The sequence below is a fragment of the Crocuta crocuta genome, unplaced genomic scaffold (genome assembly GCF_008692635.1).
Source record: "Crocuta crocuta isolate KB4526 unplaced genomic scaffold, BGI_CrCroc_1.0 scaffold17, whole genome shotgun sequence".
Lineage (NCBI taxonomy): Eukaryota > Metazoa > Chordata > Mammalia > Carnivora > Hyaenidae > Crocuta > Crocuta crocuta.
Window position 1 is genome coordinate 4,635,699 of NW_027532041.1, and position 16,494 is coordinate 4,652,192.

At 38.3% G+C, this 16,494-nt stretch overlaps 1 protein-coding gene across 1 annotated transcript in view; it reads left to right on the plus strand.

The window, feature by feature from the left end:
* The first annotated feature begins 6 nt into the window (after positions 1-6).
* Positions 7-16,494, plus strand: part of PLEKHA3 (pleckstrin homology domain containing A3) — a 22,885-nt gene continuing 6,397 nt past the window's right edge. The window contains exons 1-6 of the mRNA XM_077776341.1: positions 7-103; positions 4,125-4,241; positions 8,607-8,762; positions 10,972-11,108; positions 13,057-13,308; positions 16,119-16,279. Coding sequence (XP_077632467.1) covers positions 64-103; positions 4,125-4,241; positions 8,607-8,762; positions 10,972-11,108; positions 13,057-13,308; positions 16,119-16,279 — 863 coding nt within the window. The 5' untranslated portion in view covers positions 7-63. The remainder of the gene's footprint in view (positions 104-4,124; positions 4,242-8,606; positions 8,763-10,971; positions 11,109-13,056; positions 13,309-16,118; positions 16,280-16,494) is intronic.

Below are 16,494 nucleotides of genomic sequence, written 5' to 3' on the forward strand. Positions count from 1 at the left end.
CGCCTACCCCAGCACCGCGGCCGGCGCCGGGCCAGGAGGATGCGCGGCGCCGGGCCCTGAAGCATGGAGGGGGTTCTGTACAAGTGGACCAACTATCTCACAGGTCAGAGGGCTCGGGCGCTCCGGGGGGCGGCCGGGAGAGGCCGGGTGCTTGGGCGGGCTTAGGTGGGAAGGCTGCAGAAAAGGCGGTTCGGGGGCCCCTCCCTCTGCCTGGCCTGCGGTGACCCTCGCAGGGAATCGGCTTTTTGCCTCCGAGGCTAATCCTAGCTCTGTCCCTGCTAGAACTGGCCGGTGCAGGGGCCGGTTCGAGACTGCGCACCTTCCTGAGGGGGGTACTGCGTTTGGCCACTTCTTTGCCCATGTGATACTACTCGTTTCCTCCTGGAGCTTCCGGAACAATTCCCAGTTACTCTGCTCGTGTTGCAATCTCCATCCTTATTCACACTTAATTCGGCGTTTTGTTAATAACTGAGTTGTCGGGGTATAGGGATAGAATGGACCCTGTAAGACTAAGATTTAATTTTAAGATTTAACATGAAACACAGAGTTTAATTTTGTATTTCTTTTTAATTTCCTTAGCAACACGGTTTACTTTAAAAGTTCTTTTGTTGGAGTTGTTGAATATAGAAAGCATGGTTTTTCTGGGAAATTGTCCCCAGATACCATTCTCTGTAAGAGTTGGTTGTCAGTGAGCTGTCTTTACGTTTTGAAATTCAGGTAAGTGTGTGAGAAATAGTGGAAGAAAGTGCAACACACAGAAGTGGAAAAGGCAAGTCGGTCACCCATGAAGTGGGTTGGAAGGAAAAACTCTGAAGAGCTTTGTGTTTCTGTAGAAATGAGAGGCCAGCAGGGAAGGGCCTTTTCCCCTGACACCAACAGCCTGGCTTATTAAAAGAGCCTTAATTCTTGAGTGGTAGTCCCATCTCTGTCATCCAACAGTTAGGACGAATCACTTACTGTCTGGAGATCTCAGTCTGGGACGGCCAGGATGAGCAATTAGTTTATCCTGTAGGTGTTCCATCTTCAGAATTCTATGATTTCACCACATTACACATTAGAGGAAAGGAAATGGGTTTAAAATAAGACTAAATAACAAACATTTCTTGTTCCAGGGTCATAGGAAAATCTTGACTTGCTACCCACTTACTCTGCCCAAAGTACTGAACCCCCTTGTAACTGCTTGGTACACTCAACTTGTGTCCACCTGACCTTGTGCAAAATCTGCACATAAGTACTTTAAAGCATAAGGATTGAATTACGGTTGCCCCTTCCTTTTATTTATTTATTTATTTTTTTGATTAATCGGAATGCTAAAGCCCGATTTATAGCAGCAAATGCTTTAACATTTGTATGCATTCATGTTTTATTGTGCTCACACTAAAATGTCAAAGAGTTCCTATAAATGATACGTTTTAGCAGGAACCATTTAAAAAATGAGGTAAATATTTTTTTCTGAAGCATTTCGTTTGGGCAGTTGTGAGACCAGTTGTGCTGTTGAGTTGAGATATGGGATTAACCTTAAAGACAGTAGTTTCTGTGCTTTGATATGCAAATGATGATCTCAGGGCAAACATTCAGCAGCATAGTGTCCACAGTGTCTTGGGGAGAGCCACTTCTGCCTAGCCTGGAGTCATGGGTGACTACTGACAGGAGTCCTAATTTATTCCTGGAGCAGACTGTGGCCTTGGTGGTCGTCTTTTTTATCTCCTCTGGCACTGAGCACTAGCCACATGTGCTTTAGCTTTCAGTCTTTGCAGAGCTTTTAACTCAACTGCTAGTATGTCTTGTAGGAGCTTGCTGCCATGAAATCTTTTGTTTGGAAGAATTCAAATTTAAATTTGACTCCGTGGCATGCTGAATATTAATTTTAGTTCCTCTTAGGTCAGAAGAATGAGCAGCTGTTTGTACTGAGTGATCTTGAAGGAACCTTTTAGTTTCATGACAGTGTTCTTTGAGAATCCTTTGTAGAGAACAAGGATTTCAGTAACATTTGGTAGTTTGAGATAAAAAGAGTTTTGTTTTTTTTTAAAGAATGCCTATGAATCTTTTTCACAGATAGAGCCCTCTGTTCTATAAATGTGTGAATCAATTAGAGATTGTTTTAATTATTTCCTCAAAAAGGTGTTTAGAGGTAACTAACAGTCTTTAATTATTTTAATATATTTAATCATGGTCACATTTCAAGTTGCTACAAAGTCTTAAAAAATTTTTTTTTATGTTCATTTATTTTTGAGAGAGAGTGAGAAGAGAGTGAGAGAGAGAGACAGAGAGAGACTGAGCACAAGTCGGGGAGACACAGAAAAAGGAAGATACAATCCTAATCAGGCTCCAGGCTCCAGGCTCCAGACTCCAAGCTGTGAGCCCAGAGCCTGATGCGGGACTCACATGCCATGAGGTCATGACCTGAGCCGAAGTTGGAGGCTTAACAGACTGAGCCACCCCTGGGCACCCCTAAGTTGCTACACATTCTAAATAAGTCATTTCATCCATTATTTGTTTTAAAGAGGTACTGAATTGCAGTAATACAGGCTTACAGAATCACAATTTGTCTATAGGCACATGGAACCTGGGGTGGTGTGGAGTGTACTTTTACCACCCGGCTTATAATTTGTTTGCCAAGGTGAATTAGTGTTTAGGAAGATAATGTTTTCATCATTTGTATGCATGCTCGATACGCAATATACTCTCATGGATGTATTGCATATCTTTATGGTCATAGATAACAGGCAATATTTTACGTTTTTGGTTTTTAATCACTTGAGAAAGGCATTTTTTTTTTTTTTTTTTTTTTTTTTCCCTNCCAGGCACCATTCTAGGTGCTGGGAATGCAATGACAAACAAGATAAAGTTCATGTACCAAAAGTTCATGTACCCTTTAATTTGCTAGGCCTCATTAAGGGGTTTCATAATAAGAATTTTCCAAGTATTTGAAACTTGCTTTAATTATTTTGGGTATCCATCTTTCTGAATAGTATTATGACATTCCCTGTTGTGAAATTTAACCTTTTTATGATGACTCCGTGCTCGCATTTCAAAAGTATTACTGGAAAAGACTTTGAGGAGATAGTCCTGGGTCTTATCAGCGTGTAAGAATGATTCTCCCATCTGCCACTCTTCTGGCAATATTTGGCCCTTGAAAAACTGAATTGATTAAGCAGATAGCAGGCTATGTTTAATGTGATCAGGCTGAATTGTGATTTAATAGTTAGAGAAAGAACAAGGACAGTCACACTGCCTTCAGTGAGGCACCCTGGTCATGGTCACTGTGTTACTAATTAGTGAACTGTTGTAAATTAGTAGCATGGTTGATAAGATTTTAGGGAACATTGAGTTTGGCTTGTAGGAGTGACAGTTGAACTCTGAGGAAAGCCATCAACCTCTCCTTCATCTTTGGTCAGAGCCAAGGCTGTGATAGTTGAGTAATCTAGTCACCAAATAAACACAAAGGAAATGAATGATTGCAGTCTCTAGCGTTTCTGCCTGAGTTGTACAACAGCAGTGCAAGGAGAAAGGTATTGGGGGAATGCAGGCTCTCACCACAGTGTGCATTCAGCACCCACTTGTGCAAGGGACTTTGCTTAGGCAACGTGGCAGGGAGGGGAAAGTCATTGCAGAATTAGAGGGCTGAGTGGCACCTGACAGGTCACCTTGTTCAATCCGCTCATTTTTGAGACCGGGAACTTTTTATACTTACTAAAGTGAAAAGATTTGTTTCAACTTATCTAACTAAAGAGTTAGAATATAGCGGGGGCTAGAACCCATGTCTTTTAACATTACATCAAAACCCAACTCGTTCCCCTCAAGAAAAGGGCAGTCATGTTGCACTCTGTATAGGTTATTATTGAGCATGAGTCTCATGGGTTGTTAATGAGAAGGTTGTAAGCCAGAATAAAGGTGTTATTCTCTATATTTATGCTGATCTATAGATTTCTCCAGAAATCTTTCCCAACAAAGTGGGATTGATGCAAGAACAATTTGGGCAAGGCTTGGCGATTAGAAATTTCATTGTCAGAATGTCACCTTAGAGCCAAGAAAACATGTATGGCAGATTTTGAAATGATACTTATTTCTGTGATTAAAGTAATTTCTTATTAATCTTCTTCTGTTATTTATCATCTCTATAGGTTGGCAGCCTCGTTGGTTTGTTTTAGATAATGGAATCCTGTCCTACTATGATTCACAAGATGATGTTTGCAAAGGGAGTAAAGGAAGTATAAAGATGGCAGTTTGTGAAATTAAAGGTAAGTGAGTACAGGGAATTAGAGAAACTTGAAGTTAGGTAAGTAAAGCATTCTTCACTACAATCCGAAAAGAGCACAAAAACATTTCTAGTCAGGTGGGGATCTTCTAATACCGTTTATTTCCTTAGCAATTAAGAGTGGCACTTAGCATTGTTAAGCACAGTTTTTTGTGTTGTTGTTGTTGTTGTTATTTCTCCTTCTGTACATGTACTTTGAGTTGAAATTAAGAATCTTAGGGTTAGTCTTCCGATTTGGACCAGAAAAACAATTTCTTGTGGATGCTACCCAATGGGGTCCACAAGTGTTCTCTTTCATTTTCATTGTAAAGATTGGAAGCTGAGCTTTAAAGGTGTTGGGGAGCGGGCGGGGGGCAGGTGGTGGGAGAAGGCCTGGCCTGCTCAGTCAGTAGAGCGTGAGACTCTTGATCTCAGGATCATGAGTTCAAGCCCCACATTGGGCATGGAGCTTATTTAAGAAAAGAAAAGAAAGTTAAAGATGATCGGGCAGGCTCTGCAGGATTTTGCTAAAACATGAAGCAGTCATAAAACTCTGGTTTAAGTCACAGTCATAAAACTCTGGTTCTTTGCTGAATCAATCAGAGAGAAGCTCTTCCGGGTGATAGAGATGTTTTCTTTTTCTTCCAAAAGAGAAGAACTAAAGCAATAGATCATGCTTTAATTTTCATGAAGGAAGGTTTCATGGACCATTGATTCATTTGTATATGTGGTTGGGTTGTGTGGGGTGGAGGTAGGTAGGAGAGATCAGACAAAATGATAATGAAAAGTACTGAATTCTTCAGAGAATTGAAGGAAAAACTAAAGCACTAGAGGAGCAAATATCAAGCACCTTTAGGCCTTTTTCACTTCTCCTCTATAGCTTGAATACTTGTCCTTCATGATGGGTGCTTCCTTTGACATGGTGAGCTCTTGGTCACAGCTACTAAACACTTGAGAGTAATCTTACTGCTCTGTGCAGTTTCTTATTTAGATTAAAGCAAGGTAACAGCTTGTGCATTATGTTTTATTTTCCAGTTTTTTTGCTAGTTTTGTGTGGTTTTGTGGTAGTTCTTAGTACAATTTAGCCATGGAGAAAAAATAGAATTTTTGCTTGCTGCACATCTAATTCTTCACACACATTTAAGATTTGCTATCACTAGGGCTCTTTCCACAGCAGTAATTCATAACTGGGGTAGAGCAGTGTCATCCAGGGAGCTTCCTCCAAAATATACATATCTGCCAAGTGATTGTAACATGCCCATTTAGTTGAGAATTAGTACTGTTCTAATGGAATGAAGTCATGGCTATCTAAGATACAGAAACACTTCAGTCTAGTGTATTGTTATTGCATCGTCCCTGAAATATGTGGGGCATAATTTTGTTGCTTATTTTAGACAAATGTACTGAAATATATATCAGTGTTGGCTTTCCAGGGGCTCATTTTTGATATATTTATTTTTAATTGCACCACGATCCCCAATAACTCTTTAGAACTACTATTTTAGAATTGCCTTATGAACCAGTTTATAAATCACACAAGAAAAGCACTTTCAGAGTATGAGTTTTTATTTTTTTAAAAGCTGATGGTTTTTTAAATCTCATTTTATTCCCCAGATTTGATTCCAAATGATATTTGGTGAGAGTCAGAAATCAAACTACGAAGTTCAAAGATTTGCCACCCTTGAGGATATTTAAAAGACTGTTAGTGGTGGAATCCTAAGGCACTTCTAAAATGTTTCAAGTTGTGGCAGCATTTTTACTGTTGTTTGTTTGAATTCAAGAATAAAATACTGAAAAGGGAACAAATCTTAAATATTCAGTTTGAGGAATGTTTACAAAGTACACACACTTGTGTAACTACCAATCAGATTAAGAATTAGAATATTATCAGCATTCCAGATGCTGGGATGTTGTCAGGTTTCCTCAGCCTGTAATCCTTTTAAAAAATAACCATTAATTTGACTTGTATCACCATACATAAATATTGCCCACTTTTGAATGTTTTATAGATGGAATAAATCAGTATTTTCTTTTGTGTTGGCTTCTTTCACTCAACATTGTGAAATTCATCCATGTTGTTCGGTGTAGTAGTAGTTCAATCATTCTTACTGATTTGTAGCATTTCTGATGTTACGAATATCCCACAACTTGCCTATCCATTCTAGTATTGATATGTATTTTTTTTTCCTATTTGGGATTATAATGAGTAAAGCTGCTATAAATATTCTTATTATATTTTTTTTGCTAAACATATATATATGTATGTATTTCTATTCAGTATATATCTGGAAGTAGAGTGGAATTGCTGAGGCAGTGATGCTCGTACATTTAGCTTTAACAGACTTAAGGAGAAAATTATTCTTGACACTTGCTAATAAGTTGATTTTATTCAAGTCTCTCATGATAGGTATAGGGACCACTGCGATGGGGTTTTGTAGTAGGGGAGAGAGATTGGGCTCAACTCCAAATATGATAAAGAGAAGTGGGAATTTGTAACTAAGAAGTAGAGTGGGGTGATTGGTGGATGGAAAATTACTAATAGGAAACATCAGGGATTAGGGGGCTTTCTGGGTAAACAGATTCTTTTTTTTTTTTTAATGTTTTTTATTTATTTCTGAGAGAGAGAGAGAGAGACATTGTGAGCAGGGGAGGGTCAGAGAGAGAGGGAGACACAGAATCCAAAACAGGCTCCAGACTCTGAGCTGTCAGCACAGAGCCCGATGCTGGGCTCAAACTCAGGAGTGGCAAGATCATGACCTGAGCTGAACTCAGCCACTTAACTGACTGAGCCACCCAGGCGCCCCTATGTATTCCTATATTTAATTAGGTTCTTAATTTCAGTAATGTTTTCAGTTTTGCATATAAAGTTCTTGTCCATTTTATCTTAAGAACTTGATGGTTTGGGAGCATTGTTCTTAAGTTTGTTGTCTTAGGTAACTACTTTGTAGGGGGTGCTCTTGATTAATACATCAATTTTGGTTTGTTTAAAAAAGAGTCATCTTTTTTCATTTGTAGCAGCATCATTGGGAATTAGAGCTTTGTTTTCTTTTAAGGTAGTTATTGGTGCTTTCACTAGTATTAAGAAGCAGCAAAAAAAAAAAAAATGAGTTACTCTTGGAGCCTTGGGATTTCAGTAACTTTATCCTGGCTTAGAAATCTTTGCACCCAACATTGTTTGCTACATGTTTGTGTATTTCACTATCTACCTCCAAGAATGGCCTTTATAAGTAGAATAATAAGCTAGCAAAGCTTTTGTGGCACTTATTTGCGATAGTACATCTGATCAATATTTTCAGTAAGTAATCATATAAATTAGCACCTCTGCCAGACTTTCAGGGCCCCTGATAATTTGGCTCAACTCAGCTTGTCCACTCATGAATATCATTACCATGTAATACAACACAAGGCTTTATTTAGGCTTGTCTCCTGATATCCTCAGTACATATTATGTTTATTTCCTCATTTAGGCCTTGTTTAATGAAGTTTTTCTTTTAACTAAATCCTACTATTGTCAAATCCTTATTTCCCACCTCTTCTTACCTTTCTCTCACACATTAAGTCACTGTACCAAAGAGTTCATCATTTGGGTGTTTTGATTATTTTTGTTGTGTCAGTTTGTTTCCTTGGTTAAATTGTCAGCTCTGTTAGAGCAAAGACTTCTTTCTTTCTCCCCTTGTGTCTTCCCGCCCTACTTGCATTCCTCTGAGCTGAGTAAGTACTTCTTGACTAAAGACAGTGTAACACAAATTTATTCTTACATCAAAGATGGAGGATTGGCCCAGTATCATTCTTGATTAGTTCATTTTTGTCAGAGCATCAAGGTTGAGGGTGGTTTCAGAGAGGAGGAGGCCGGTGGTGGGAAAGAGGAGAAGGTCTCTAAAATACTCATACTTCCTAGGTGATTATGAGGTGCCCCTTAGTTGAGGGCTGCTGTTCTAATGGAAGGCAGCCATAGGTACCATGTAGTGTGCTGCTTCTGTATGCTAGGCACCATCCTAGGCTTGGGGAATACTAAAACATAGAGTCTGTTTTCAGAGAATTAAGTAAAAAATGTGTGGTAAGTGTGACAGTGCATGTGTATTTAAAGTAGGATAGGCAGCCCCAAGAGAGGGAGTTGTTAGTTTTCATTGCTGTTTCCTCTTCCTCTTGCCGCCACCACTTTGGCACCTCTGCCAGCATGAGTAGATGTGAGAATGTGGTTTTGAGGGTGCTACTAGATAGCCCTTAGGGAAAGGCAATGCCTGCATCTTGAATCTTAGTTTCTTGTTGTAGGTGTCTGAAACATCTAATAGTGGGTAAGAGTGATTGTTCGATTCTCCCCAAATTACTTAAGTTCATGACTGTATTTCTCCTGTGTTTATCATCATAGTCCATTCAGCAGACAACACAAGAATGGAATTAATCATTCCAGGAGAGCAGCATTTCTACATGAAGGCGGTGAATGCAGCTGAAAGACAGAGGTGGCTGGTTGCTCTGGGGAGCTCCAAAGCTTGTTTGACTGATACTAGGACTAAAAAAGAAAAAGGTAACTATAAATTTTTCTTTGGTGGTGAGAATATTTTCTTAAACATGTATGTAAATTGTCCTGTCCACCTAAGAATCTATCCTAAAGAAATACCAGAAATGTAGATGAAGATTTTCATGCATGACATTCATCATAGTAAAAAAAACTTGTAAACCATGCAAAGGTTTATTTCTAGGGGAATGGTTCAGTAAACTATAGGCTGGTATAAGCTGATATGTAATCAGTAAACTGTTTACAAGGAAATTTAATAATGTGAGAAAATGCCCAGTGTTAAATGATAATTGCAGAAAAGCAGGATTCAAAATTACATATCCATTCATTGGCTAGCTCAGGAAAGATATATAAAATCAGTCAAGTTGTTACTTTTGGGAAGGTAGTTTGTGAGAAGGAGACTCATTTTTCACTCTGTATATACTTTGGTACCTTTGACTTTACTGTGTTTCTATATTGCCAACTCCAAAGGATTAATTAAATAGAAATCAAAAGCAAAGTAAATAATTTATGGTATTAGTTCAACCTTGTGCAGGTATAATGTGAAAATATAACAGTGTTTGTATCTTGGTAGTGAGTTTGCAGTTGTTTGATTTTTCTTTTCTATGTATTTTTTTCCATTTCCTGAAAATTTTCATTGAGTGTATATTACTTTTACAATTAAAAAGTGATAGAAGCTATTTAGATTAGTGAAAACAACTGAATTATGGGTATTGAAAAATGAAAGTCCAGAACTGAATTTATAATCATTAAAAAATATATGAAAGAACATCATGGATAGAGTATGGCTATGGATAGGATAAGAAGGAATGGAAATTCATAATAGCCAAGAGGTGGAAACAACCCAAATGGACAAAGAAATAGGTAAACAAAGTGTAGTATTACACATACAATGGAATATTATTTGTGCTTTAAAAGGAAGGAAATTCAGACACATGCTACAACATGGGTGAATCTTAAAAGATAAGTGAAATAAGCCAGTCACAAAGGGACAAATACTGTACAGTTGTACTTACGAGGATACCTAGAGTAGTCAGATTCACAGAGACAGAAAGTAGAATAATGGTTGACAGGGGCTAGGGCCTGGGGGAGATGGGGTGTTATTGTTGAATGGGGGTAGAGTTTCAATTGGGGAAGATGACAAGAGTTCTGGAGACGGATGGTGGTGATGGTTGTAGGACAATGTGAATGTACTTAATGTCACCAAACATTAAGTGACAGTAAGGTCACTTAAAAATGGTTAAAACAGTAAATTTCATTACACATTTTGCACTATAATTGAAGAAAAAGGAGGGAATGGACTTAAACTTGAGTAGAACCTAACTTAGGTTAGGTCAAATAAGCAGATAGAGCTCATTTGGCCACTGTGGCCAGAGTGGCTTTGTGGCTAGTATCCCAAAACAGTGCCACTGACTCAGGGAATGTGGGAAAATGCCAGGATCTGCTATGTGTATTTTCCCCTGCTTCTTCTGCTGTTTATATTTCTAGTTTAGAAGTAATTGAATGGCTAAGATGATGGCTGGATGTTTAGTGTATCTGGACGTATTAAAGAAAAGAAAGGAAGCTCTTAAGACAGTTCTGAAAACAATATAATAAGAAAATGAAGTTATAAAAGGAACAGAAGAAAGCAGATGTTTATGTACAATAGTTTTAACTACATAAAAATTAAAAGCCTCTCTACATTAAAATGTGCAATAAAGAATGCTGAAAGAGAGTAGATAGATCTGGAAACACACTTGCAGTATATAGGACAGGGGAAAGATTGCTATCTTTAATGTGTAAGAACTTTTATAGATTATTAATTTATACATTATTAAGAGAAAAACTGAACATCAAAACTGGAAAAATATGTAAAGGACAGAAATGACAATTTACAAAAGAAGAAATATAAGCACTTTTCAAATGAAGAACGAATAATGGAATGGAAATGTCCTGTATAAAACATCCAGTGGTCCTCACCTTGCATCCGAAAATTAATCTACCTAAACTTCATGTCAGACGTAGGACTTCCACTTTTTTCCCCCAATTATTGAAGAGAAGATATTTCCTCAGTATCCTTGTATCTGTTTCCAAGGGCTCATGCCTCTTAAGCTATTGGTATTTATATCTATTTATATAGGTATTATCTATTGCATTGCTTTTAAATGATTCCATTTTGTTTTATTGCTCAAAGAACCTGAAAAGAACCTGACTGAATGTTTATATATATTCCTTTCAGAGATAAGTGAGACCAGTGAATCTCTGAAAACCAAAATGTCTGAACTTCGCCTCTACTGTGACCTCCTAATGCAGCAAGTTCATACTATCCAAGAATTTGTTCACCATGATGAGAATCATTCATCTCCCAGCGTAGAGGTATACAGAGATGATCCCGTCATGTTTGCTTATGCTTTGTGATACACTGATGAGTGAGATTCTTCCCATACGGTGGCAGAGAAGCATTTTCAAAATGAGCTGTTTTTAGCTCTTCTGGGCTAGCCCTACTACAGACCTTGGAAATCTGTAGGATCTTCTAGATTGTATCTGTGCACCCAGAGTAAAGCAGGAAGCAGCACACTGCTCCAGGCAGTCAAGTCTTATTTGATCATGGGAATCAGCTAATCTGATAATTTATAGAGGTTGGGGTGGGGAGGAAGCATTCCAGGCTTTGTTCTCCGGGCTAGCTCTATAAATCATTGCGCAACTGTTCTCTTTCTTTTGGTAATAAGGTCCCAGTCTCCATGACTCAGAGTTGATAATTTAGCTTTATCAAATAACTTTTTTTAAAAGGTCATCTTCAGGACAGTAATGCAGGAATCAGATTTCAGATTTGTGGGACCTGGCAATGAAATAGGTTCACTTTCTGATAAAGGAGGACCTGCGGGCCCTGCTGTTCTCTGGGTGAAAGGCCAGCATGGTTCCCAGTCCCCATTTACCTAACTTAGGAGAAATGGGATAAGAAAGTTTCTTACTTCTGTGGCCTTCTCCTGGTGGGGAACAGTCTTTTTTTTTTTACAAATAGTTTATTGTCAAATTAGTTTCCACATAACACTCAGTGCTCATCCCCACAAGTGTCCTCCTCCATGCCCATCCCCCCCTCCCCCCCACATCCATCAGTCCTCAGTTTTTGTCAGCATTCAAGAGGCTCTCATGGTTTGCCTCTCTCCCTTTTCCCCACTATTTTTCCCCTTCTTCTCCCCCACGGTCCTCCGTTAAGTTCCTACTAATCCTCCTATATGTGCAAACACATGGTAGCTGTCCTTTGCCTGACTTATTTCGCTCAGCATAACACCCTCAAGGTCCATCCATGTTGCTGCACATGGCCAGATTTCATTCTTTCTCATTGCCATGTAGTATTCCATGGTATAGATAAACCACATCTTCTTGATCCATTCATCTGTTGATGGACACTTAGGCTCTCTGGTGGGGAACAGTCTTAGGTGAGGTCATGTTTAGTTGTAGGTACATTAGACCCTAAGGGCACTTACTGTTTCACCACAAGCTCTCTGGAGGTGGGTGTCCTCACATTTGCTCCAGCAGCTCAGTGACGGTATCGGACCCAGGCTTATTCCAGCCTTCCACTCTGCCATTCTTGGTGTATTGGATTTTCCTCCTTATGCACAAGGCTTTGGGGTGACTGCCAAGGTCATATAGAGGCAGGAGGCAGTGGGGTTACCAGGGTAGAAAGAGACTTTCTCAATTTGCTGTCCTGGGCATTTATCTGGGAACAAAAGTCCCAGAAACTCCTCAGCAGGCTTCTCTTCTTTTTTTGTCTGGGTCAAGGGAAGCTAAGAAATCTCAATATTTGACACAGAATCGTGGAATAGCCATGACTGGCTTTGACCAGTCTGTATTCATGCCCTAGGGTCAGGGCATATTGCTGTCATAAAAAGAAATATTGGAGTTTTTTTCTACCAAGGAAGAGGTGGGAGAACGGGTTTGGAGTAGATATGAATTGTGCCTGGCACTTAGTAACTCTCAGGGTGTTCACTGCTGTGACTGCCTTCAGAATTTTGATACTTACGAAATTACTGTTTAGGTTAGGTTTATCTGAGATAAATTTTTGGATACAGTTTTTCGATATGATATTTGGTTTAAATGCAAAATTTATTTTTTCATGGAATCTTATTTCATACACTGTTTGCCTGATAGACATTTCTTATTCATGTATTGCTTTAATTTTCTAAGGTAGTGTATTTTAAATAGATTTGCACATAACCTAGTAAGGTGTCTGTTGTAGGTAATGTTGAGTTACTTGACTATAATGTGCATGATTCCATATAGCTGTGTGTGAATCTGTTCAACTCTGTATGTAATTTTTCAGAACATGAATGAAGCCTCTTCTCTGCTTAGTGCCACATGCAATACATTCATCACAACGCTTGAGGAATGTGTGAAGATAGCGAATGCCAAGTTTAAACCTGAGATGTTTCAGCTGTCCCATCCAGATCCCTTGGTTTCCCCTGTGTCACCTTCTCCTGTTCAAATGGTTGGAACTTGTTTTTCTTCCAGTGATGTTGCATTTTTGTTTTTATTATTGTTTTTAAGGGTGGAAACTGGCAGTGGGAGGGAAATAGTCAACAGATAGAATATTCTGTATTGGTCTCTCAGCCCTGTGGGCTCAGCGTGTGCCACAGTCCTGTCCTCTTCCCTTGGAGGGACTGTGCTATTTACCCTAGAGTGCCAGGAATATATTATAATTCCCTGTGGGTGTTGTGACACAGAAAAGGTTGCAGATACTGCTCTACTTGGTAGAAATATCACAGTGGGGTGATGTTTCACTCACAAAGGGATAAAATTAAGCAGATCTTTAAAGGAGTTGTAAGGGGTTTGAAAGAACATGTTACAGGGAAAACAGTATTTTGTCGTCAATATTTGGACTTGAGCCCTCTGAATAGGCAAGTTACTTAATTTCTTTGGACCTCATTTTCTTCCTCTATAAAGTCACCATCAGCAGGTCATTGAAAAGGAGCTGATCTGTATAATGCAGGTGCCTCATGTTCATTTCTTCCTTCTAATCGCTCTGAATGACAAGTACCCTTTGCTGGGGGTGGTGAACTCATTGTTCTTTCCAAGTTAATAAACTTGATCAGGCAAGCTGTGGAGAACTCATAGGTGAGACAGAGTCTGATGAGACTTTAGATTTATTTCATCCAAGTGTTTTCAGGAGCCCTTTTATAGAAGGAAGAATGTAACTTGGCTACTATTTTAGCAATTACCTGAAGACATATTTGTTAGAAGGAATAGGGTACAATTTATTCCGAGGTTCTCTTAACCAATCCACCCAATTTAGTTATATGAGATTTAGAAAGATTATTACCTACATTTTTTTAGATCATCAATTTCTAATCAATATATGATGGGCTAATGTCCTCTGAGACAGGTATACTATGAAAATGAGTTTTATGGGCAGGTTAGTTTGGGAAGTGCTAAATGAACTGGGTCTCTCTGTCACAGGACCTCTTAAAACCTCTTTTATGATAATGTGTGTTATGAATCTCTGAGAAGGAGAAGTGGTATGCACTGTTTCTGAAATTTATTTGACAAGTGAACTCTTCTTGTGTATTTTTGGATAACATCTCACAAGACTGTGGTGTTAAGTAGAACATTTTGACAATATTTTCTTATAATACAACTGTAGATATGTTATGAATTGTGAGATAACCTGTATGGTTGAACAACAAGAAAAGATCTTTTGAGGTGGATGTATATAGTTCTGTGTTCCTGAAGTTGAAATATAAGGTATCAGATACAGACTTCGCTACAAATACTCCTGTATTTGACTTATAGAATCAAATGCAATAAAACCACCTCAAAGCTGCTTGTTTTTGTATTGAATTTCTGAGGGAAATGCCTTCTGTTATAAATGCCCCATCGTCCAGAGAGGTCATATGTGTATTTTATGAATAAAAAGCAGTGATTACTGTCTCTTTTAAACCAAAACCTTTTATCAGTAGCAATGTTACAGAAAGTCCAATAAATCTAAAAAATACTGGTTAGAGGCTGCTTATTTTTCCTTGCTTTGCCATTTTACTTTATACATAAAGCAGAAGTTGTGGCTTATAATTAGTTCTGGAGACATAGTATGGAAAAAAACGGTCAGTCTTTGTGGGAAAAAATATATTTTTTAATAATATGAGTAAATGGAAAATAAACCTGAAAGATTTGAGACTTCTAAAACTAAACTGATTTTTAAACTACTTTCTGTAGCCAATCTCACTGTGTCCCTCCTAGAGTAAATTTGCAATCAGTTTTATTTCAGATCATAATGGAATTTCAGACTTCATTTGGACTCCCAGATTGAGTGGTAATTGTAGTGGGGATACTGTTGGAGTAGTAATCCCGAAAGGAGTGACTTCTGTTAAAGAAGATGTTAGTGTCCATTAGTATCTTAATGTCAGTCATGTTAGATGTTCCTGGACTACACATTGGGTTGGTCATACCTGTTATTTCAATTAGGATTTCTCAGAGCTGTTGTTGGCTTCTCTTATAAATATAGCAGACATTTACATAACAGATTTTAGACTTGGATTTGTAAGACCCTTAGGCCCCTGCATATAAAAGTAACCTGTAGTATAAACTGTGCTTTTTTGCTACCTTGCTAGACATTGAAATAATCTGTTTTAATTGGGGTCTCCTTCTATTTTTTTGGTGGTGTACTTGGATCTTTTAAATTATATTTAGTATTCGTCACATTTATTAATGCTCTGCTTAATCAGGGTTTTTAAAATTTTTTTTTTTAATTTTTTTTTAATGTTTTTATTTATTTCTAGGAGAGAGAGAGACAGCGTGAGCAGGGGAGGGTCAGAGAGAGAGGGAGTCACAGACTGAAACAGGCTCCAGGCTCTGAGCTGGCAGTCAGCACAGAGCCCGACGCGGGGCTCGAACCCACGAACCGCGAGATCATGACCTAAGCGAAAGTCGGACGCTTAACCGACTAAGCCACCCAGGCGCCCCTAAAATTTTTTAAATACATATTTTAGAGACTTATTTGAAACTTAGGGTTCTTCTTCTGTGTTCTTTAAAGACTAGAATTATTAATGCTATCTTCCATGAAAACCACACTTGAACAGCAACCTGAATAATGAATGAGTTATAAAGAGAAGCTTGCTACCAGACTCTTTTCCTGGCCTTTAAGAAAGAGACAGAGAGATATTTATTAGAATACTTTCTGGCTTGCTAGATATTGCTTTAAATATTATGGTGTTTTTGGATTAGTTATATATTTTTAAAATATTTTTGTATACATGCACTCACATATACTCATATGTATGATATATATATTATATATAATATAAATTTTGGTTTTTGGTATTGAGAAAATAATCTAGCATGTTTTTGATAGGTGCTGAGAAAGATTCCAATTAATGGTTATTAGGGGCAAAGCTTGACATTGTGCTAATAGTGTTGCTGGAGTCTGTAAAAAATAAATTTCTTGGCCATTCATCTTTTCTACTGCGTAAATTTGTGTTACTGTATTATTCTACTTCGCATACTGATTATNTGAAGAGTTCTGTCAGCCATCCTGGTTCTTGCAGTTCAGAGAGGTAACCTTTTCTTTTAACCAAGTTCTCTCAGAATTTTACCCACTTAGGGAAATTCTTTGATCCTTTAACATCAAATAGTGTGGAATGGAAACTCTTCTTGAGCCGAGCTTGGTTCTGATTTGCTCAGCATTATATCTCTTAGTTACTAGTATAGGGCCTGGTAGTCAGTGAAGATACAAATGAGTGAGTAAATTAACTAGCAAGGTAAGCACTAT